Consider the following 24,863-nt stretch of genomic DNA (forward strand, 5'->3'; position numbering starts at 1 on the left):
CAACCTGATCCTCCTGCTGAGTATTCTGCATCCATCATGCATGCAAACAAATTTTATTTCCTCTGATCTAAGTGCGAAAATCAATGACACAATGTATATGGAGTTGTTGAGATGAGGTCTTTATAATAATGTATTGGATCATGATATAATAATAGAATATATTGCAAGAAATAATTTAGATTTTTTTTAAAGTTAGGATTTAATTTAGTCTCCTAGTTTTTCACCTCATGGCCAAGGTTAAAAATTTTTGATATAGAAACAAAATGAATGATATATTTTAACATGATAATTTTTGGTATTTTTTAAAATTATGGGAGTACATAAATCAGATCCTCTTATTTGTGTTTAAAAAGTTAAAAAAATTCAGAGTCCACAAATTAGAGAGTCCAATTTATGTTAAAAAAAATTGAAAAAACTCAGAGTACACAAATTGGACTATGCGAGTTTTTTAATTTTAAAATTTTGCTTAAGAAATCGTATGGTCTGACTTGTGGTTGGACAAATATAAATTTTGGAAGTTAGAAAACGGACCCTCCAAATTATTTGTTGTTTCAATTTTTTTTTTTGATGGAGAACTGGCATAATCCAATTCTGTTCCACTAATACCACGTGGCTATGAAGCACCTGTATTCCCCGTATCTAATTCCAACATCACTTTTGTTTCCATATTCAAATTAAAAAGTAGTTAATATAGTCATAAATTTTAATCATATTCAGTTTAATCATAGCATTACCAATTTAGTTAACAGAATATTCATGTTTATATATCTAGTAATTAAATTGCCAATTAACTAAATATCCAATATTATATTAATTAAATTAATTCATTATTATAAAAATTCAAAAGTCTTAGTCCAGTGATAATGATCTATGTCTTTTAATAGATGTATCTAGATTCAAAATTTGGCTAGAATTCTAAACTCTAAATCTGACCGTGTAAGTGTAGAGTATATGCGAATATTGTAATTTTGTAAGACCTAAAGTTGGGTGAACATTTATATGTTAAATAATAAAAAATTATTTAATAATAATTTAGTTAAATATAATTACATCTATTTTTTAAATAATTATTTACAAAATTAAATACCTATCCTCCTAAAGGTTCATGCGAATAGGATTCCAGAAGTTGTGGGTCCTTGAGAATGCGCGATTGGATCTCATCCGTTGGATTGAAAAGCTGAGAGTTAGCCGTTGCAGGCATGAGAGTTGACAGTTGACACCCACTGACTCCACCACCCACAAAATCACTGACGATTCTCACTTCACTCTTCACTCCCAAACAAAAATGGTGGGCTTCTTCTCTGACCTCTCTGACACAGACGATTCCGCCATCGACGACATCATATCACAAGCAAACGACGCATGCCTTCTCGACCAAATTTCCGCCATCAACTGTTCTTCCTTCACAGACTCTTCCATTCTCCCCTCCCACCTCGAATCTCGCTTCCGCAAGCTCAAGTCTTTTCCGGCCACCACCCACCGCGCTGCTGCCGGAAAATCAACAACCCCACCGCCCGACCATTCCAAAGATGAAAACTTTCCCATATCCGATTCTTCTAGAAGCTTCCATCAATCCGCCAAGGCTCCCGTTTCTTCGCCTTCAGGAAAGAACAAGCCAAATGGGAAAATGGCGTTGGACCCCAAATTGCAACAGGGGTGTGTCTCTTCACCTTCCGATTCGGTGGATTCTTCGTATGGGAGAAATGGGTTGAAGTCAAAATCCAAACTTGGCTCCATTTCATCTGGTTCTGGTTCTTCCGATGGGTCTGAAGAGAGTTCATTGTCTTCAATGTTCAAACCAGCGGAAAAGGGTAACAAGAACAAAGTGAAAGGGAAGAATTCTGGTTCGGCGTCTTCACCTTCTCCTTCGCCACCTCGAAGAGCGGGGTGTTTCTGGTGCTCTCCGAAGAAGGATTCGAGGAAGAAGAGTAAGGAGGTTGATTGGAGTGTTCTTGGTTGGGACAAGGATGATGAGTTACTTTCGGATTTGGGAAGCTTCTCGAGCAAGAAGCAGCAGAAGATTCTTAAGAAGGCATTGAAGGAGGAACAGAAGATTAGCCGCGAGGCTGAGAAGATTGTGGAGTGGGCTAAACAGGAATCTGCAAGGATGAATGTTAATGTCATTGATCATGAACTCAGTGATACAGATTAGGAGACAATGCAAAGGATATCACTGCATTTGGCATTTATGTCAAGAATTTTCCTTACCAATAGAGTAGTTGTTATTAATTACTATAAGAATGTTAGTTTCTTGGGTTCGAGGGTCATAATGACTACTTGTTCTTATATGAAGGCTATAGTTGCTGCATCTATACAAATTTATACATATTAGACATTGTCTATATTACAGCTATTTTATTTTCGTTGGGATGATTTTCAAGGTGTCTTTTCATATTGTTGCAGTAAATTGAGAAATTACCTTGGATAACATCTATTATGACCAGACAAGTCTTGGGCATCTAAATCTTTTGTTCAGAGCATCACTTGTTGATATGCTTAAGATTTTAAGAGTTATCAAGTGACTTTATAATTAATGATGTAACATTAAGAAATCATTTGATCTATATATGGCCAAACTAGTAGTAATTGTTGTTTCAAGTCACCTTTGCATGACTATGTAATTCTAATTGCAGTGTAGATTTTGTACCGGGAGAAAGGTTATGTGAATTGGCCAAGAACACCTCAATATAGTGGCAAAATGAATCTCCCTACCTACACAGAATATTTCAAAGGATAATTTGGTATTTTCACAATGACTTATTCATTGTCTGATTTTGTTATATATGCAACAACTCAGCTTAGGACAACAAAAGCTTAATGCAAGTTCAGGTGACAAATCCTAAGCTATAACAAAGTAGTAGCGTGGGCCTGGGAGGAATTATGATGCCTTTCCTTTTTCTTAAGATACAACATAATGAAATGATTAATAAAGCAATGGAAGGAATTTGTAGCAAACAGGCTGCGAGGCTGGCATGCAACTTTGTATGGCTGTACACATCTGATGCAATGGAATCCAATCCAGTTTATTCAATTCAATTTATGATCTGAGAGTCCTTTTTTAGCATTCATTTATGCTTTCATATGATCTACCGAATACCAACATTTCAAATTATTGGGACCCAGTAACAAAAGTAGAAACAGAAACAATAGCTATACTGTGTTTTTGCCAAGTCCACCATCAAGCAACTAAATTTAAAAAATACAAATTACTTCTTTTCATATTGATACATTTGAAGATTCTTAATACAACCATATTTTCATCCTATAGAAAAAGGTCAAGGTGATTTAAAATTTATCCACCCCTAAGAAAATACCAAAGATACATCAATATACATATTAAAATTGCTATTTCCTATCATAATTTATATGCCCACTTATACATCATACTGCACAAATTACAAAATCACCCAAAAATACTTGCAAACACATGCTATATGGCTTTCCAAATAGACCTATTCCGTGATTAAAAAAAAATATACAATTTTTGCCTCACCTAATCAAAAGACCAAAGGTTGCACTGACTTGATGTTATTCTACTTCCGCTATCTTGCTGGCTGGTATTATGTCTTGTCTCTGTACATAGGCAGAGGGAAACCATCCAGCATTGCCCTTGCATTCTCCTTCAGACCATCCATTCCGATCAACCTAGAATGCAGCGGACGATGAGTAAGAATACAAGTCAAACCAGTAACAAGTTGATTTCGTTGGGAATAAAGAATATAGCTTATATATCTATTAATAAATCAAACAGTGGTAGTAGTTGCTAAATGCAAATTAACTAAGTGATAATACAAAAGAAGCATAATATGCTAAGGTGTAAAGATGTGGCCAATAACATGCTATCAAGATGGCAACATCAAAATTATTTGTTTTTGATGTACAAAAAACAGTGAAAAGCTATGAGAGTAGGGGAAGGTATGGGAACCAAATCACAAGAAACAACCTGTGAAAGATGATTCATTTGTTGCCATTCAAGATAGAGTTCAAGCCAAATGTTATGTTTGGATGAATTTTTTATACAAGTGAAATATGATTTAATTTGAATTTCACTACTACTTCCTCCCTTGGATTCTAAATTGCAAGAAGAAATACAAATGGCTTTTAGGACCCAGCCAAGGACACATAATTATGAACGAAGAAAAGTCCATGAAAAATAGCTGAAAAGTTCTTAAGGAAGTACCTGACGAACTACAACATAATCATCAACTGATAGGCTCAATTCTCCCTCGGCTTGAGCATCAAAAGGATGTATGACCTACAAAGTAATAGAGAAATTATTTACTTTTAAGCTATGAACAAAAATTAAAAATTACACATCAGTTCTTGCAAATTTGAAATTATATCAGATAACAGGACTTTAATTTTATGTAAATCAAAAGATTCCAGATCTGTTCGTTTGTTTTACACAACATACCTTAGCAAAAAAGAATGTTCCTGTTTGATTGTTGTGTTTATGATCAACGCCATTTGAATTAGCATTCTCAGTCGTAGGTTGACTATGCCCAACTCTTGGTGGTGGAAATGAAGAAGATTCTTTTGGATGTCTCTCATCAATCATCTGAGTAGCACCCGATACAATGAATTTGATAAGTAAAACTAAAATTGTTTGCAATATCATTCCAGAGGCAAACATGTAGAATAGATACAGGAAGAGTCAGGCTACAAGGGATAACCTCAGTATATAGTTTCTCTAGAATAACAAGGGCATTTCGATGATAGGCTCTCTCAGCATCAACCTACCAAATGGGAAACCAAATGAGAAAGGAAACACAAGGCTTAGGATAGGAAAATACATGAAAATAATTTTTCTCAACTATAAAATAGTGTAACCAATCTATAAATTACAGCTAACATCATATAAGAAAAACTAATTATATGATGAGAAATTTTACCATTATGAATTTAGATTCTCATAAAGGTTTTAACCCACGGCGGGATAGAAACCACAATTGATCACTAATTCACTATCATGTCAAGTATACACACTAAGGGAAGAATGGACCATGGATAGTTTGCAGTCTTTACCTTCACTCACACACAGAGAGACAGAAGTATGGGAAGGAAATTGGTCAATAATTAAGGGGGAATTTATAACATGATCAACGACTTAGTAAACGTACTAACGTAAACATCCTCTTGTGTAACCAAGAATCTGATATTCTAAAGTTTCTTTATGTTCAAATCCCATTCAGCTGATACCAGCAATACGTTTTTACTATAATAGGCCATGATGATCAGCATAACTCAGGCACATAAAAGTCAAATCAACAATCAGATAGCAAGAAACGCCTTGCACATAGAATTTAGCTTACCATTGTACAAAGGCTCTGGAGGGTTACTTGTTGCTGTTGTTCTTCAACTGACAACATAGCAGTGGTTGCTTCCCTGCCAAGTGCCGTCAAGGCGGATTTAAGCTCTTTCAGCCTTGTTTCTGCAGTTTGAAGCCTCATGGAATTTTCTGCAGACACAGAAGTATCCCTCAACTTTGATCGACGCCTCAAAACTTCAGCAGCCTGATGAGAAGACAACTGTGATAAATACCTTGCATTGAACACCATCATATACATGCCACTGTGGCAGTAAATTATTACCTGGGCTTCTACTTCTTGACGAAGTTTGTCATAGCGATGCGTGAGGTGGCGTGCATCCTCCAAAGGAGCGCCAGTTATTTGTGCTCGCAGTGGCTCAGAGATCTACAAAATAAACCTGAGGCAGGATTAGGAGCATAAAATTTGAGAGCAAGGTGGGATAAGGGAAAGCAATTGTTGGATATCTCCATTTTCTTCTTATTCTTCTTTGTTTTTGCATAAAATTGAGGAATCAATATGAGTATATGAGATATAATTGAAGAAAAAAGACAAAAACTTGCAACAATGATAATTTAGTAATAGTTCCCAAAAGATTACCTGATCACCTAGGATCCCAAGCAAAGTCTCTCTCTCATTTTCCAATGTTTCGTATGAGTTACCGAATTGAAGAGAAGGCCCTGCCAGAGGGTAATCACCCCCTTGATTCTCAGTGCCATACTTACAGCAGTCCTTAGCCAACTTCCTCACTGAAGTATACATAGAACACAATGTCAATTATCATCCCTGAGGCAGAAACTAATTAAACAGAGACAAACAAAAAAATGCAAACTCACCTATCTCCATTTGCTTGGAACTAACAGAGATCAAACCTTCAATACCACGAACAATATGCCGCTGAAAATGCTGCAAGCATCACACAGACAAATAAGCATTCTTAAATCATTAAATTCCAGCCATTAGATGAATGAAAAGGAGGAATTAATGTAAAGTAAGTATACAATATCAACAAATGAAATTGCAAGAAAGTGCCAAATCAGTATAAACAACTATACATTACCATAACTACCCACCATGATTTCTCACTTTCCTGTAATTTGATTGGTTGACATATTAAACCACAAGTGCATAGAAATTAATCTTAAATGAAAATACACCTTAGCAGTCTTTGTTGAATTGTATAACTTTCTAAGTTTTTCATATCATGATCTCGAACAAGGACACAAAAACAAAATTGAACAGTGACAACCAGCGATTCTAGTCATTCTACACTTTCCAGTTTCCATTATTAAAAAAAAAAATAAACTTTTGCACAAAACCTAACTTGAAAATTTTCAAGGTAAACTCATAACCACATGCTACAGTAGAAATTAACCTAAAACAGTGAACACAGCCAGTAAGCAGAACCCGAATTGGCAACTACAACAAAAGAAGTTCCACGAGAAACAGAACAAGGAAGCATCACCTGTTGCTGCCTTGCAACTTGTTCCCTTAATTTGCTAGCTTGCTTCCTTATAGCGTCCATCTTTCTCCTTTCTTTAATAACAGAAACAGTTACCTTTGTCCTGAAGTCCAATCACAAAATGATCAATAAAAAGAAAAGCTTTGCCTTTTGAAATTGCAACAGTTCTTGAAGAAATAGAGAGGGGAAAAACAACGCATGGATCGAAAGGGAGTTGCCTAGAGAGAAGTTAGAACTTAGAAGAGAAGCGAAAGGAAGAGAAGAAGGTTTAGACTTTAGACAGTGGAAACGGGTGAAAAAGTGCAATGAAGATTGAAGAGAGAATCTTGGTCTTCGCGGAGAAAAGTGTCTTTTCATAAAAGAATTTCCGAAACCGGGACACGCACATGTGAAATTTTCACCGTATTCAGAATTTCTTAGGTGCCCTTTCAAGGAAAGGCCAATTCTTAAACTGAGGAGGTTTTGTCGCTCATTTTTTATTATTGATCAAATTTTAATGTAATATTTAATAATTATTGAATTTTATGATATTTTTTAAAAAATAATTTAAATAAATTATTTTAAAAAATAAAAATTTTACTAAACCAAACCTAACTACTCGAAATAATTTTAATTTTAAGTTCCTTCAGTTATTTCTTGATTAATAAATTAGATACTTTGAGGTATGACGGTTTATTATCCAGCTTTAAGTTAGGTTTCTCAGTACTTTTCTATCTATATGGTAGTAGACTAGTAGTATTTGACTATTTATCAATTTTAACTTTTAAGGCTCAAATTTTATATACGAGTGGTTACTAATTTGCTGGGTGATGGTGATGACCGTGGATAAACTGATATTTTATTATATAAAAAAATATTTATAGAAAACCAAATGATAGTTAAAAATTTAAAAAATAAACTAGGTATCCTCTATGATGCAAAGAAGCATTGTTTTCTATTATAAACAAATTTAAAGAATAAAAACCAAAAAATTCTAATTTTCTTTTTTAAATCTACACGAAAATACACACTTTAAGAAATCCAAATAAATTATACAAACTTTTTAAGTTTTCAATACATTAAAAAATCCTAAATTTTCTATTTTAACTACTTTTAGCTAAATCCTATAAAGAAGAAGACTAAGAAATAACTTTTATAAAGTGCAAGAAAAACCACTAAAAAACTGTGGTAGATAGTAAGTAAATAAATAAAGGAGTCCTCCATTAGGGTAACAACCAAGTTGGAGGACACACCCATTCCACATTTGGTAGTATTTCGTTGGTGTTTGTATCTTCTAAGTTTAAGATGCCCATATCTTGCAGGCTGGGTTTGCCTAGAGTGTGCAACACCACTTGGTTGTCTGTGTAATATATATGATTTCCCTTGCAATATGGGGATTTGCCAGGAAACATCTGAACAGACGAATTATATCCAATCATTACTGCATAATCTTCTAAACTATGCATTCTTGACCATTCTTTTGAATTCTTGTTCAACTTGAACACATCAAATTTATTGCAGACGTGTAGCATTTCCATAGCCCAATCATTATGTTTAACTATCATTAACAAACTGCCATCAACACAACCAATCACATACTTGTTCATGCTGCAATTATAGTGCGTGGCCAGTTTTGCCGGAGGTGGGGGTTCACATATTCCTCCAATGGAGGTCAGTAGCGGTACTAGTTGAGGCCGGGGCTTCTTCCCTAGTTCGTCCATAATGACCTTCTTATCAAACTCATACAGACTTGTATCATCGTCTAAGGCGTATATCTTGTCTTGGAAAAATATGACATCTTGAAAAAATGTCGACATCTGTTCAGTTGGAATATGTGTCCATCTCTTGTCATTCAGTTTACTAACGGCCAACTTGCCGCACTCTTTATATATAGCCACTGCCAGGAAGTCGTCATTGTCAGGAGGGGAGGATATCACAATCTTCTGAATCTCATACTTATGAAAACTAATGGCGTCAATAGTATAGATCGAACCGTCACTAAGTTCCACCAGAACATATTCACCCACGTGCCACCAGTCACGGTGATAACGAACCACATCTGGAAAAGTTGAAATTGGAGGAAGATCAAGATGAGATTTAGTAAAAGGATTCAACATTCGTATTGCTCCCTCGGATATCACAACAGTAATTAACCATCCATGACAAGAACCACGAATTAGGTTGTCATTAATATCAAAATCGGGCAACATAACATGGTAGATCTACTCCTTTTCAAGAACATGGCTCAAGGAAGAGTCGTGAGTAGTGCCAGGTAACAACAGCCACGGGTTTCTTTTATGATTTGGAATGCTTGAAAGTTTGGATTCCATTCCTTACAAACCAATCGAAGTCGAATGTAATCATCGTAGGAATACAGATGCTCTGTGATTTGATACAGAAGATCAGGATGAAGGTTCGACCATCGATCAATTTCGGTCATATAAATCACAAGGGAAAATTCAAACAACAAAAAGAAAAGAATGAGGCTAATCCTCAACTTCGAGCTGATTATATATGATATATAAATATCTTTCATTGATTCTTAACTTTTTTTTTTTTTGGTAAATATATCTTTGCTCAGTTTAAAATGGTTTTGTTTTTCGAAGTGTTTAAATTCAAATCAATTTAAAAAAATTGGGATCCAATCTTTTCCAATTCAAACCAGAACTAATCAAAACTAAAACTAATCAAAATCTTAATTATTTATAATTTTATATTGAATTGGATTCTATTTCTAACCAACATCAGGCATTATATCAAATCTAGAATAGAGAAATTATTGGCGAAAAAAAATGAGTTAAATTTTCAGCAAAACCGTTTCTTTGAACACATATTTTTTTTAGAGCGAAAAATTATCAATTTAACAGTAAAAATAAACAACTATTACATAAATTATATCTTCAAGAAAATATCTTTAATTTCTTTAAGCAAATGGTAAACCACATAGGCATGTTAATGTTAGGCATTTGAAACAAAAACATGATAGCGTTCGAAAATTTTTAAATTTCTTAACCTACGATCATTTATATTAAACCATAAAGAAGAGAGAGATATTGCAAAAATATACTTAAATTTGTGAGCATAATTAAGAGAGTTTGATTTTATGATTTTTTTTTTATATTTATCAATCACGATCTATCAAATTCTTATTTTAAGCTAAATAACATATTTCTAGTGAGACAAAAATTGCAAAACAATTTTAGTATATTGAGTTGTGTTTGTTTACAGGAACAGACATAGAAACAAAAATTCAAAGATACAAAATTATATCTGATAGATAAGGCATAAATAGAAATATTGTATCGAAAGACACTTAATTAGTGTATTTTGCATTCTTTTTGATAAACTGTTTGTTTGAGCGCCATTATTTTGATAAAATAAAATTTTTTTTTAATAAAAAAAGATCTTTTTTTAGCGTGTTTGACAAATTTCTAGTAATAAAAATAAAAGCACTAGAAAAATCAGAAAAATATCTTTTTTGAGAGGCTATAATTTACATCTTTTTTTAAAAGATCTTTTTTTCCTAAAAAAAGATGTTTTTCATGTAATAAATAAACAAAAAAGTACTTTTATATTGTTATACCCAAACATAGGGCTTGTTTGGGTGAGCTTCTAAGAAAAGATCTTTTTTCGAGTTATCTTTTTTTAAAAGATCTTACAGAGAAGTAAAAGTAATTTTATGTTTGGATATTTCATGTAAAAAGGTCTTTTTATCTTTTTTTAAAAGATCTTATAGAAAAGTAAAAGTAACTTATTTTTTTTATTATTTTTATCAATTTTTTATAATTATATTTTTTATTATTATACTTATTTAGATTTATCATCAAACAAAGAATAAGGACACTAATATTTATATCTATATTTTTTTGTGTCTTGTTCTCAATATTTTATCATGTCATGTTCTCATAACTAAATGCAGTTTTAGAGACCAAAACTCTGGAGCTTTATTTTTATTTGACTACTAGTTCTCATTAAATTCTAAAAACCTAAGTAAAATAAAATATTTAATTTTATTCTCATTTAAATTCAAATCAAATATAATAATGACTTATACCTTTTTTTTTTTAACAAAAAAAGTTCAACACATAATGTGGAGCAACAACCAACTAAACAAAACAAAATATAAACTCAACACCAAGGATTAATACCTTGTCATCTTCGATATTGCCATCAATAACCAAAATGATCAATATCAGTCTACTCTTTATAGCTCAAAAACGTCTTTCTTTGGGTGTTCAGTCATTGCGTTTCAACCATATGTTTCAAATCCCTGCAAAGAACTCAATCAGCCACATCTTTTGCTCCGCTTTTCTAAGATGCATGGCAGTCCAACTCTCAAAGAATTCTTTAACAGTTTCAGGAATAGTCCAAGTTCTATCAAAGTATCTCAACCATGCGTACCACACCTGCCAAGTAAACTCACAAAAGAGAAATAAATGGTAAACGAATTCCATCTTCTTTTTACACAGCACATATATATTGTCATTCTAATTAATAATACTTAATCTAGTCAACATTTCTTTAGTATTCATCCTATCAACTAGAACAAATCATTAAAAAGCTCAATTCTGAGAGGTATCAACTCTCTTCAAATTAAACTTGTGAAACTATAACTCGTAACCTTTTCTAGAAGAGTCTCCAATTATAACACCTGCACAAAATAGTTAATATACCTTTATTTTTAAATTTTCAAAAAAATGATTTATGCTATTTAGTATTTATAACAATAAATAAAATTATCTATATATATATATATATAAAAGTAAATCATATAAATATAAAATAGCTAATGTGATCAATTATATGTAACGTGCATAAATAAATCAAATGAACATGAGTAACTTTATTTAAAATCAACATTTATTAATTGAAATAATTATGTCAATAAAAGAAAAATTGCTTAAATGCATGGTGCAGAAAATCTGTTGGTGGAGTATTTGTTAAGGAGGAGCCAAAATGTATCTTATTAATTTGTAAATACTAAATACATGAGTCTAAATTTCAATTTTAGAATGTTAATTTTTCATTTTATTTTATTTTATTCAACAGAAATAGAATTTTAAACAGATAAAAAATTTTGATATGGAAATAAAATGAGTTAATTTTTGATATTTTTTAAAATTGTGAGAGTACACAAATCGGGATCCGATTTGTGTTTAAAAAGTAAAAAAAATTCAGAATACACAAATCAGAGGGTCTGATTTGTATCGAAAAAATTGAAAAAACTCAGAGTATATAAATTGAATCATACGAGTTGTTTGATTTTAAAATTTTGCTTAAAAAATCACATGGTCCGACTTGTGATTGGACAAATATGAATTTTGAAAACTAGAAAACGGATTTTTCGAATTGTTTGTTGTTGTTGTCAATTTTTGTATGAAATAAAAAATCAAATGCAACTCAGACCGTCTGTTTATTGATGGAGAACTCACATGGTCCAAATTCTGTTTCACTGACACCATATCACTGTAAAACACCTATATTTCTTATATCCGAGTCTAATATCACTTTGACTTCCATATTCAAATTAAAAAGTGATTATTATTGTTATTTATTTATTTATGCAGGGATATTGATACTACAATCTACTTGGTACTAATAACCACCATGGAAGGCTATCTATGCAATTTCCTAACTTTGTTTTCTCTTTGCTTAACTCACGCTATGCGACACGTTTGGAGGTTCCACTGGCATGGAATTTTTACTGAATGCTGATCAGTTTCGTTAGTTAATTTAATTAGGACACAAATTTGACTGAGAAGGGTCCACCTCAAGATCTTTATGTAGTATTTATGATTTACAAGTGGAATAATAGATATTAATGTAACTTTTAATAATAATAAAAATTCACCTAATTTATGTCTTAAAACACAAATTAAAATTATTATTTATTAGTAATAGAAAGTTTGAAATATTTTATTTTAATAAATATATTTAAAATTTAAATTTTATACTATTTTTTATAAAAGTTTTTTTAATTTATAACTTTATCATAAGTTACATGTTCGTTAAATTCTAATAATAAATATAAAATTAGTTAAGTTTTTATCTCTTAATAAATGATTTTGTGTTTAAGTTTCAGAAACAGTAATAATAATAAAATTCTTTAATCATATATTTATTGATGTTCGATTTTACTAAATGTGTTATATATGCTTTTCACTATAAAGAGAGATTCTATAATATCAAAAGATTACGATATCTAATTTATGTATGATTTTTTTATTTTTTTATTTGGTGATTATTAAAAGATTATTATTGTGTAAGAAATTTGGTATAAATGGCCGGAGTTGTAGACAATAAAAAATATCTACAACGTAGTCAATGGTCAACGTTAAAAAGAATTTAATCCATAAAGTCAAATATAAAGTGCATATAAAGTAAATTATGGTTAAAAAAAAAATAAAAATGAGTTAAACTTAGTGGTTATCAAGTTCTCTTATACTTGATGTCTAAGTTTATTTGAGTTTTAAGTCTATTTAAACGTTAACTTTATTTTAGCCTAAGACTATCTAAAGTCTAAATTTTTGTTCAAATTTAAAATTATTTAAGGTCTGAGGCTACTTAAAGTACAAGTTTACTTGAAAATTAAAATTATACCAGATTATTCAATCATAGCTTACTTGGAATAATTGAATTATAATAAAATAATGTATAAATTTATAAATAAACACATAAATAAAAACTTTCTATTTTAACTACTTTTAGCTAAATCCTATAAAGAAGAAGACTAAGAAATAACTTTTATAAAGTGCAAGAAAAATCACTAAAAAACTGTGGTAGATAGTAAGTAAATAAATAAAGGAGTCCTCAATTAGGGTAACAACCAAGTTGGAGGACACACCCATTCCACATTTGGTAGTATTTTGTTGGTCTTTGTATCTTCCAAATTTAAGATGCCCATATCTTGCAGGCTGGGTTCGCCTGGAGTGTGCAACACCACTTGGTTGTCTGTGTAGTATATATGATTTGCCTTACAATATGGGGATTTGCCAGGAAACATCTGAACAGAAGAATTATATCCAATCATTACTGCATAATCTTCTAAACTATGTATTCTTGACCATTCCTTTGAATTCTTGGTCAACTTGAACACATCAAATTTATTGCAGATGTGTAGCATTTTCATAGCCCAATCATCATGTTTAACTATCATTAACAAACTGCCGTCAACACAACCAATCACATACTTGTTCATGCTGCAATTATAGTGCGTGGCCAGTTTTGCCGGAGGTGGGGGTTCACATATTCCTCCAATGGAGGTCAGTAGCGGCACTAGTTGAGGCCGGGGCTTCTTCCCTAATTCGTCCATAATGACCTTCTTATCAAACTCATACAGATTTGTATCAAAATCTACAGCGTATATCTTATCTTGGAAAAATATGACATCTTGAAACAATGGCGATATCTCTTCCATTGGAATATCTGTCCATCTCTTGTCATTCAGCTTACAAACGGCCAAGTTGCCGCACTCTCCATATATAGCCACTGCCATGAAATCCTCATTGTCAGGAGGGGAGGATATCACAATCTTCCAAATCTCATACTTATGAAAACTAATGGCGTCAATAGTATAGATCGAACCGTCACTAAGTTCCACCAGAACATATTCACCCACGTGCCACCAGTCACGGTGATAACGAACCACATCTGGAAAAGTTGAAATTGGAGGAAGATCAAGATGAGATTTAGTAAAAGGATTCAACATTCGTATTGCTCCATTGGATATCACAACAGTAATCAACCATCCATAACCAGAACCATAAATTAAGTTGTCATTAATATCAAAATCGGGGAACATAACGTGGTAGATCTGCTCCTTGTCAAGAATATGGTTCAAAGAAGAGTCGTGAGTAGTGCCAGGTAACAACAGCCACGGATTTCTTTTATGATGTGGAATGCTTGAAAGTTTAGAGTTCCATTCCTTACAAACCAATCGAAGTCGAATGTAATCATCGTAGAAATACAGATGCTCCGTAATTTGATACAGAAGATCAGGATGAAGGTTCCACCATCGATCAATTTCGGCCATGTAAATGACAAGGGGAAATTCAAACATAAAAAAAGAAAAGAATGAGGTTAATCCTCAACTTCAAACTGGTAATTAAATATCTTTGATCGATTTTTAACTTTTTATTTTGGTAGATATATCATATATCTTTGCTCAGTTTAAAATAGTTTTATGTATGGGAGTGTTTAAATTCAAATCAATTTAATGAAAATTGTGATCCAATCTTATCCCATTCAAACTAGAATTATTCAAAATCTTAATTATTTATAATTTTATATTGAATTAGATTCCATTTCTAACTAACATCAGGCATTATATCAAATCTAGAATAGAGAAATTATTGGTGGAAAAAAATGAGTTAAATTTTCAGCAAAACCGTTTCTTTGAACAGAGATACTTTTTTTTTTGTTTTGAGAGCGAAAATTATCAATTTAAAAGTAAAAATAAACAACTATTAAGTAAATTATATCTTTACGGAAATATCTTTAATTTCTTTAAGCAAATGGTAAACAACATAGGCATGTTAATTAGGCATTTGAAACAAAAACATGATAGCCGTTCGAAATTTTTTTAATTTCTTAACCTAAGAACATTTGTGTTAAACCATTAAAGAAGAGAGATGAGACCGCAAAAGTATACTTAATCTGTGTGCATAAGTAAGAGACTAAAAGAGTCTTGAACATCTCCTATACTATTTAGAATAATCATCCGAGTACTAGTGATAATAAATATCTTCTCAAAAGTTTAAACTAATTTTGGGGTTCACCAAGGATCAAATTCTTGACATTTCAAATCTAGCGTTCTAATACCATGCATGATACCACTCATCCCAAAAACTTCAGCTGATAGAAAAGAGTAACATTAATGATTATATCTTTAATATTCACTAAACCTCTATTGTCCACATTGTATAGATATTCTATTGGCTCCTCGTACTTTCTTTTTTTTATATTCCTCAATTAAGATATATCAAATCCTTATTTTAAGCTAAATAGTATATCTCTAGTGAGACAAAAGTTGTAAAATAATTTCAGTATATTGAGTTGTGTATGTTTGCAACGCGAGATACAGAGACAATAATACGGAGACACAAAATTATATTTGACAGATGAGAGATAAATAAAAATATTGTATTAAAAAATATTGAATTAATATATTTTATATTTTTCTTGACAAAAACACTAAGACNTTTAAATTTATCCTCAAATAAAAAATAAAAACACTAATATTTATGTGATTATGTCCCTGTTCTTTGTGTCTTATTCTTAATATTTTTTGTCATGTCATATTCTCATAACTAAATATAGTTTTAGAGCCCAAAATTCTAAAATTCTATTTATATTTGACTATTGGTTTCATTAAATTCAAAAATAAAATATTTAATTTTATTTTCGTTTAAATCCAAATCAAACTTAATGACTTATGCTATTTAGTATTTATAATAATATTTTCTATACATTAAATTTTATTTTTTATTCAACTTTTTAGAATTTGTAATTGTAATTATTATATTTTAAATAATATTCTATAATTTTTTTAGTATTATCAGTACTCTGTAATTTAATATTATTTTAAACTATAAATTTTTATTATTTATGATTCTATTATTACTTATAATTAGTTTTTTATTTATTTTATACTTTTTGATAGAATCATCATTTATATTATGCAAATTTTTGATAATAAACATATTATATAATAAGTATAATTACAAATTTTACAAACTCGCTACAAAAAATAAATTTCTTTTATACAAAATAAAAATATAGTACATTAAAGAATAGAAAAAAAATTCATATAGATAAAAAAGAATAAAAATTCCATAAAACCAATCACATATATCATATGAACAAAAAAATATAAAAATATAAAAGAGAGTACTACAAATAATAAAGAAAATCAAAATATTCACCTTGCTAGTGATTGAAACAAATTTAAAAGATTTTGATGAAAAAAAAATTGAAACGCTATACGGTTTCGCGAAATACACTTTGGTCTCTTCATGAACCGCAACAGAATGTTTTTGGTTCCACGTAATCCGCATTTGCGTCTAATTTTTTCCAATTGTTGTATTTACATAACCATAATATAAAATAACTAATGTGATTATAATTTATAATCAATTATATATAATGTGCATAAATAAATCAAATAATTATAATTTCATAAAAAATAAAACTTATCTCTTGTATATATACGAGGAGTATTAAGGGGCTCGTAAATTTTGTGATTCATAGTCATTAATTAGTCATTATTAATATTTTTAATGGTGTAAAATTTAATTAAATAGTGTAAGATTATTCACTTTTCTTTTAATGGCTAAATAGTGGCCAAATTTAAATAAAAGTGTTGGTCTGTAGACTTTTGCTATATATAAGTGATAGTGTAACTTTATTTAAAATGAACATTTACAACAAGAACATGTGACATTAGCATTATTCAGATATGATTCTTGGCAAGCAAGCAAAGATGATTTTTCTTGTGCCTAGCAAGTCCTGGAAGTCCTTCAGAATCTATGTCTTCTCTCTTCATCCCTTGAGGCATTTCCCAATCAAATGAATTAAGGAGGTTCGCCGTTATAAGCTCTACGGATGCAGATCCCAGCGGTATCCCTGGGCAGATTCTTCGTCCGGCACCAAATGGAATCAGCTCGAAATCTTGTCCATTGAAATTGATATTGCTGTCTATGAATCTCTCGGGATCAAATACTTCTGGATCCTTCCAAGTTTCAGGGTCTCTATGGATGGCAAACACATTTACGTATACTATAGTCTTGGCTTCAATTTCATACCCTGCTATTCTGCTCTTTTTGTTGAATTCTCTTGGTACCAACGGTGCAGGTGCATAATATCTTAATGTTTCTTTGATCACTGCTTTCAGATAAACAAGCTTTTCAATATCTTCATCTTCTATGAATGGTTTCTTGCCGTACAAACTTCGAATTTCTTCTTGAGCTTTCTTCATCACTCTTGGATTCTTCATCAATGCTGTCATTATCCAAGTTGTTGTGGCTGCGGTTGTATCTGATGCTGCTACAAGCATGTTCTGCAATTATCATTGAATGCCAATTAATAGTATTATAAAATACTATTAGTACACCAAAATCAGCTACTGCTACAAATATATTTGTGTATAAATATATATAGAGGAAGTATAAGAAGCCAATGGAGTATCTATACAATGATATCAGATGTTTATTATTCCTGGTAGTCGGATGGTTATTCTGAATAGTATGAGTGTATTGTGCTTGGGAAATTAGTAGTATTTTATTCTGGATGTTTATTTTTTAACTCATATTGGGTCAGATAAATAGTCCATTGTACACATTGTACAAATACTCTATTACAAATACTCTATTGGCTCCCTAGCAGGATTCATGTATGTATGGTTTAATTTATTTCCAATATGTATTTATATTCTAACATTATGACTTTGGTGGCTAATTTTAATGTACACTTAACATACTAGACAATATTAACATTCTTATTCAATTTTTATTATAAACAAGAGTGACTGACCATGGTAATAGCTTTGATATGATCATTGGTGATATCTATGGACAAGTTACCCTGCTTCTTAAGCTCAAGCAAGACGTCAACTATGTCCTCCCCTTTCTTTCCATTATTGTGATCTTCTTCGTGCTCTTCAATTACTCCTTGAAGAAACTCATCCAACTCCTTAAAAGTCTTTTCAACACGGTCAAGCAAGCCACTTACCCTATCAACCCAACCCATGAAAGGAATATAATCCGAAACAAAGAAAGCAAGAAATATAGCTTGGATCTCATTCAGCAACCCATGGAACCTACTCCTCTCCGCTCCTTCGTCGTCGTATCTTCTTCCGAACGCAATCCTGCACACTATAGAACTCGACACGGACATCAATATCTCACTCAGATTCGTGGTTTTCGAAGAACTCACGTGCTCTGATATCCTGCCTAACATTCTTTCCACTTCAGATTTTCTGATGTGGTAGAATCCAGAGATTCGCTTGGAGCTGAAGAAATGAACGACGCAGATCTTCCTGATTTCTCTCCAGTACTCGCTGTATGGAGAGAAAATCAAATCGAAACCGTTGTAAGAGAGTCTGGTGGTTCCGAGCGAGGGAGGTCTGCTTGAAACGTCAAGATCATGGTCTTTGAGAACCTCCTTTGCGAGTTTCGGTGAGGAGATGACTATAGCTGGTTTGAAACCTATTTGAAGGGAGAATATGGAGCCGTAGATCTTTGAGAGGTTCCATAGTTGGACATTGAGGTTGGAACTGTCGAGTTGGTGGAGGTTTCCGATTATGGGAAGTGGTTTAGGACCTGGTGGTAGAGTGGTTCTTCTGTGTTGTTGTTTCTTGAAGTGATGAAATATCACTACTGCCATTAGAGGAACTGCAAGAAGAAGCAGATAATACAGAAATGAAAACATTGTGTGGAAGAAACAATCAGATACACTTTGCTGCTAAGAAAATTAAATATCTTAGGATATATATATAGTTGATCAAAGTCGTTATTTTTTTTCTTTTAGGTATGATATTTGATATGATGTGAAGCAGCCGAAGAAAATTCATAGTCCAAACGGAAGTGCGCTATATATTTTTTATGTTGTATATTCTGGTAAATCAGCAGAGAATTAAAACTTTATATTAAATTAATGTACTAGCAAGAGATGATATAAGACCAAATGCTTTGAATAAGAAGACAATTCCAAGTCCAAAGAGTTGTTACAATTTATATGTGTAGCAATTGAAGAGTATGCAACTTTTGTGTGACTCTACTCTTGCATTCGACAAGTGGATTCATATTCATTTTGACTAGTTAAGTTTTGTTGAATCTATCTATACTAGATCCACAACAATACATAACTGTTGGAATTTATTATTAATCTATTATCTATTATCTCAGCCTGTACAATGTACCAAAAAATACGCACGCTTTCTTGTCTCCTCAGATCACAGGTGCCGCTTCATGAATTTTTTTTATAAAAAAAAATATAGGTACACAATGAAAATACTAAATAATATGAATAATAGATATATTAGATGTTCAATTCAATATGTATGCAAATAATTATTTTTATTATTTTTTATTAAATGATTATTTCTTTTGATTCGATTTACTCATGTACAATTAACAATGGTTGGATGTTTAATTTACTAGATGTGTGGATGATTATTATGTTAATATTTAAAAAGTAATTTTGAGGTAGAGTATTTTTTTATTTTATTGGGTGAATTCTAAAACATTATTATATTATTTATACAAGTCATTATTTATCTAACAAATCTTGCATATACATTTTTTTATGCTGGTCTTTTTTGTGTCTTGATATACAACACCACTTAGAAAAGTATGAGTAGTAAATAGTAATTGACTAATTGCTGCTCCGAATTAAGACCAAAATGCAACTTTACATTGTCGTATTTTATTTTTCGTTGTCAATTTGGTTACTTAATTAGTTTTGGAGATATTTTGACGTTGATTATTTGTTGAAAAAAATATTGTCTAGGAATAATTTACTACACTGTAGTACACATTACGTGTCTTATTCATATTTTCCTTCTCTTATTTTTATAACGAAGTAAGTAGTAATGCTTGACTTCTAAAACGGAAGAGCTATATTGCCTTGTACAATAAAAAGTTTAAAAAAAATACTAAAAAAAAGATTATAAAGACCAAAAAGTATAAGTAAACTCTCCCAAAATTATTTAACAAAACAAAATCTGTTTTGTATAAGTTGTGACTTGCAACTTCATTTAAAAAAATTATTAATAAAATCCTGTGAAAAAATAATTAATAATGGAAAAAGATATGTGTGTGTGCCTCTATATATATATATATAAGGATGGTTTTGTTAGAGATATACAATAAAAAATACCAAAAATATAAAGATTAATCTAATAAAAATACTGGTTGAATTGAATTTCAATTGCAGTTTTAAACTTGTGCTTTTTTTAATACAATGTCCAATTCGATTTTAGCCACCTTAATTTGTCTCTGGATTCGATCCATTATGCTTCTTTTTGTCAAACAAATATTATTAAGATATGAGTAATTTTCAAGCCTTTGGTCTATATTATTCTTTCTAGTATTTGATATAGTAGGTCTCCTCGTACCCATAGGGAAAATAGTTTTCAGCTTGCTATATTTCTTTTTCTGTTTTAGTAAGTCAAAAGAAGCTTGGATGGATCTAAATTGATAGATACTACTTAACATGTATTGTCAGCGTGTTAGAACTGGCCAAGAAGAGAAAGGGAAAAGAGGGGGAAAAAAAGAAAAGAAAAGAAGAATGATTTGAAAGTCAATTGTAATAGTGTACATTTTTATTTTTGTCTTCTATATTTTATAGTAACTTATCTTTATTGTTGATTCTCGAAGAAAAAAAAAGGTGGAAAAAAGGCTAAAAAATTTATATACAAAATTTAGGAAGGTGTATTAGGGATGGTAATGGTTAGAGTAAGGTAGGATTTGGATCTAATCTTAATTTTATTTGCAGGTTAAAATTTTTATATAAATTTAATTTTATTCTATTTGCGGGTTGAGAATATCCCAATCTAATTTCATTTGTTTTTAACCTGCGGATACTTAATCCTACCTACAAATTACCAAAAAGATGTAACATTATTATATAACTTGATGATAATTTAAAATAGAATTTATTTTTATGTTAAAAAATATTAAATTATCAATTAATGATATTTTTTTAGTGACTAAGGATCTTTTGTATTTAGTGAGAGGTCTTTACTTTAATATCTATTTGAAATATATTTTTATATAAGTATATAACATATACATATGTATGATGCAGATTGATCGGGTAGGATTGAGACTTAACCTGCACCCTATTCGATCCGCACGAGAATCCTACCCGTGACAGATCGAATTGGTAACTCTATCCGATCTGATTGAATTCCTACAGATAGGATATATGTAATCACTCCTAAATGTATATGTTTAAGAGTAGTTTTTTTAGAGAAAATGACAAATCGATCCGTGACGTTTTGGTCTGTGGACATTTAAGTCCTTGAAGATTAAAAATACATTTAAGTCTCTGACCTCTTCAAAATCTGAACATATCGATCCCTGAGTTTAATTTGTCCAATTTTAAAAACTCTTTCATGTGTACTTTCGAATCAATCAGGACAGATTTTTCTATTAAGTTTGACAGACCCAAGTGAATATGAGGGATCGATAAATCCAGATTTTAAAAAGGTCAAGGACTTAAATGAACATAAAAGATGGATAAGTCCAGCTTTTAAAAAGGTCAAAAATTTAAATGTATTTTTAAATTTTCGATAATTTAAATATCCGCTGATCAAAAGGATAAAGATGTATTTGTCCTTTTCTTTTCTTTTATTATTTTTGTTTGGACGGGAGTAATCTATTTGTTCGAAATTGTACAAACATGGCAATAAAACATTTCAGTGGTATATAAGTGCACAAATTTTTTTTTTTGGACAGTGAAGTGAACCAATTTTTTTTATCCCTAATCTGTTCTAATTCGACAGATTAAATAATTCATCACAAAAAAAATACACTATTTTATTGGAGGTGAAAAGTCTACTTTAGTGGGAGCAAAGGCCCATTTTGTTTGGAGCAAAAAGATTTTGACCTTTTAGTTTTTATAAAATTTCTTGGGGTTCAAAGAGCTTAGAATAAAGTATCGTTTTTATCCTTAAAGTTTGGGGTAAGTCTTATTTGTGTTCTTAACATTTAAATTGTTATTCCTAACGTTTATAAAAGTGATTCAATATTATCGTGCCGTCAATTATAATAGACCAGATTGTATTTTTCAATTATTCTCATTTGGATATATTCCTTCTCAATTAAGTCTTACTTAGATGTGTTCAATTTTAATATTGTACCCAAAATTTGTGTTTAGATTTAATTATATCTCTAAAAAGGTGAATTATATAAATGTTGCACGGATTAATTTTAACTTTTAATGAGTTATTATTCGGAGTGGATCATCGGTTTTTATCTAGACATTTGTATTTTACCTTTAGGAAGAGATTTTCAAAACTCCAGCTAAAGCTCATGATGTATAATTGATGGCAGGATAACATGAAATCACTTTTACAAACGTTAGGGATATAATAGAACAATTTAAACGTTAGGAACACAAATAGAACTTACTCCAAACGTTGGAGACAAAAACAATACTTTAATCAAAATTTTAATTAGAGAAAAATATACCTGATTAAAAAAAAGAAAAATAAAGAAGAATATTAACAAAGTATTCAAAGAACAAGGAGTTTAAGGAAGAAAAAAATATTTTTCACATAAATTTTAAACATTATAAATTAGAATAAGTAATTATGATTATGTATATGTTGTTAATATATAATTCACATTATTCGTACTTTTTTTGTGTAATCAAGTATTATATTCAAACCATGCATGAGGAATAAGATACTAATTAAAATTCATACAAAATTTTAACCATAACCAAATACATTCTAATACTACATCGATTACCACATCTAATGAGCATAAAAAAAGATCCCTTTAACGTTGCAGCGTTGTCATCAAGAGCAAATAAATAAGGTAAAAATCATTTACACATCTCTTTACATTTTTACTTCACTTTGTTAAAATGGACAAAAAATATGAACTCTACAACTCTACATAAATTTTCATTTGTGTTAAGTCTCTATACTCTTTTACTTTGCAAATACAAATAAAAAACTAAGAAATAAAAAAAAATAAAAATAATATATAAAAATAAAAAAAAAGACAAATAGGTACTTGGCCTTTTGATATATAGATATTTAGGTATCAAAAAATTTAAAAATACATTTAAGTTTCTGACCTTCTCAAAATCTAAATACATTGATTCCTCTGTAGACCCAATAAAAAAAATCAAATGTGGCTACTGTTCTCCTAATTTGGCTGATATACGAATGTACATGTGTGAAAGTTTTTAAAAATGAGACAAATTATATCCATGAATTAATATGTCCGGATTTTGAGAAAGTCAATAACTTAAATATATTTTTAAATTATCAGAAATTTAAATATTTGCGAACTAAAAGATTAAAGACTTATTTGTTTTTTTTTTTAAGTAAAATTTTAATAAAAAGTAACGATTATTTTTTTAGAGCTCGTCACGTAATCTGTGATATTTATTAGATTTTTGACTCATTAAGACCGAAAAAAAAAAACTTGTTTTCAATTTGACCACCTCTTCTTAAAACCAAAAGTGTTTATACATTGATAATTTATCTAATACCATCATCCTCCATGTACACATTACACATACTAATTACTAAGCAAATAGTGACTCGATCAATTATATCATCAAACACATGTAGAATAAACAACTAAATTCTTTCATGCAATGTCTACTATAGAAAGACATTAGACATGAAATCCTTTTAAAAATTGCTTCTTGCTTTTTCTTTTCAGCAATGTTCATTGTAATTGCTAGGTCCTTTGGCAACAACAGACAACCTAAAAGTTTTGTAGCATATCAAATCGGATACACTTGCTTCTTCTTTAACCTAATCACAAACTTATTAGCACCACCCTTGTTGGCCAAAAAGATCATTTAATTTTTTCTAAAGAAAAAAGAAAGACTTTCTTAATCTTTTCTAGTAGTTATTTTATTTGATTAATCAATCCTATATTATATATATCATTTGCACATTTTCAATACTAACTCTGAACCAGAGCAGGTGCATGTTTTCAGTATTAACTTGAAGAGATTATTTTGGGCCCTACGGATCATGTAGCCAACATTAACATTTATGGTCACAGAAAAGCTTTAATTTGAAGCAAAATGTAGTGTTTATGAATAAATTAGTTCAACTCTTACAAAAGGTATCTCTTCTTTAATTTTCTTTGGCAGGAAAAAGAAATTTTAAATTCCTTTAGCTTATTGACTACCACGTGAATCTGATCTTTATCCACTGTTTGAGGCTAACAAAAAGGATTAACAATACTAAATTAGTTGCTTACAAATAAGTTCTAATAAGATCTATCGTAATTAATTTGGATTGTCCGAATGATCAGTTTACTTATTTATTGAAGTATTAAAAATTTAAATTCTGCTTTGTGCATATAACAATTTATTTACTAATAATAATTCTTAAATAAAATTTAAATTTACAACAGATT

At 30.6% G+C, this 24,863-nt stretch overlaps 5 protein-coding genes across 5 annotated transcripts; 1 reads left to right on the forward strand and 4 right to left on the reverse strand.

The window, feature by feature from the left end:
* The first annotated feature begins 1,239 nt into the window (after nucleotides 1–1,239).
* Nucleotides 1,240–2,362, forward strand: LOC107487080 (uncharacterized). Its single transcript, XM_016107658.3, has one exon. It carries the CDS (start codon nucleotides 1,286–1,288, stop codon nucleotides 2,150–2,152), a length of 867 nt encoding a protein of 288 aa, XP_015963144.1. The 5' UTR covers nucleotides 1,240–1,285; the 3' UTR covers nucleotides 2,153–2,362.
* Nucleotides 2,363–3,191: 829 nt separating this feature from the next.
* On the reverse strand, nucleotides 3,192–7,166 carry LOC107486983 (SH3 domain-containing protein 2). Its single transcript, XM_052261266.1, has 11 exons — nucleotides 7,043–7,166; nucleotides 6,689–6,871; nucleotides 6,464–6,506; nucleotides 6,143–6,212; nucleotides 5,907–6,055; nucleotides 5,592–5,693; nucleotides 5,313–5,513; nucleotides 4,674–4,736; nucleotides 4,415–4,558; nucleotides 4,181–4,255; nucleotides 3,192–3,645 (listed from the first exon to the last, which is right to left on the reverse strand). Exons 1-11 carry the CDS (start codon nucleotides 7,123–7,125, stop codon nucleotides 3,529–3,531), a joined length of 1,230 nt encoding a protein of 409 aa, XP_052117226.1. The 5' UTR covers nucleotides 7,126–7,166; the 3' UTR covers nucleotides 3,192–3,528.
* Nucleotides 7,167–7,970: 804 nt separating this feature from the next.
* LOC107486982 (uncharacterized) lies at nucleotides 7,971–8,864 on the reverse strand. The gene has a single exon (XM_016107565.1). It carries the CDS (start codon nucleotides 8,862–8,864, stop codon nucleotides 7,971–7,973), a length of 894 nt encoding a protein of 297 aa, XP_015963051.1.
* A 4,697-nt stretch (nucleotides 8,865–13,561) lies between these two features.
* On the reverse strand, nucleotides 13,562–14,779 carry LOC110280855 (F-box protein At1g10110-like). The gene has a single exon (XM_021141841.1). It carries the CDS (start codon nucleotides 14,777–14,779, stop codon nucleotides 13,562–13,564), a length of 1,218 nt encoding a protein of 405 aa, XP_020997500.1.
* Nucleotides 14,780–17,131: 2,352 nt separating this feature from the next.
* Nucleotides 17,132–19,184, reverse strand: LOC107487043 (6,7,8-trihydroxycoumarin synthase-like). The gene is made up of 2 exons (XM_016107623.3): nucleotides 18,277–19,184; nucleotides 17,132–17,803 (listed from the first exon to the last, which is right to left on the reverse strand). The coding sequence occupies exons 1-2, from the start codon at nucleotides 19,171–19,173 to the stop codon at nucleotides 17,198–17,200; spliced, it is 1,503 nt and encodes a 500-aa protein (XP_015963109.1). The 5' UTR covers nucleotides 19,174–19,184; the 3' UTR covers nucleotides 17,132–17,197.
* Between the last annotated feature and the right edge of the window lie 5,679 nt (nucleotides 19,185–24,863).

This window comes from Arachis duranensis, chromosome 5, assembly GCF_000817695.3.
Source record: "Arachis duranensis cultivar V14167 chromosome 5, aradu.V14167.gnm2.J7QH, whole genome shotgun sequence".
Lineage (NCBI taxonomy): Eukaryota > Viridiplantae > Streptophyta > Magnoliopsida > Fabales > Fabaceae > Arachis > Arachis duranensis.

Bases quoted from the DNA above. Each gene is read 5' to 3' on its own strand.
- LOC107486982 (XM_016107565.1), bottom strand. From the start codon at position 8,864: ATGTTGAATCCTTTTACTAAATCTCATCTTGATCTTCCTCCAATTTCA.
- LOC107486983 (XM_052261266.1), bottom strand. From the start codon at position 7,125: ATGAAAAGACACTTTTCTCCGCGAAGACCAAGATTCTCTCTTCAATCT. The intron at 6,872-7,042 runs GTCTAAACCTTC...ATTGGACTTCAG, and splicing joins ACCCGTTTCCACTGTCTAAA to GACAAAGGTAACTGTTTCTG. The intron at 4,256-4,414 runs GTATGTTGTGTA...ATTACTTTGTAG, and splicing joins GAACATTCTTTTTTGCTAAG to GTCATACATCCTTTTGATGC.
- LOC107487080 (XM_016107658.3), top strand. From the start codon at position 1,286: ATGGTGGGCTTCTTCTCTGACCTCTCTGACACAGACGATTCCGCCATC.
- LOC107487043 (XM_016107623.3), bottom strand. From the start codon at position 19,173: ATGTTTTCATTTCTGTATTATCTGCTTCTTCTTGCAGTTCCTCTAATG. The intron at 17,804-18,276 runs GTCAGTCACTCT...TGATAATTGCAG, and splicing joins ATATCAAAGCTATTACCATG to AACATGCTTGTAGCAGCATC.
- LOC110280855 (XM_021141841.1), bottom strand. From the start codon at position 14,779: ATGGCCGAAATTGATCGATGGTGGAACCTTCATCCTGATCTTCTGTAT.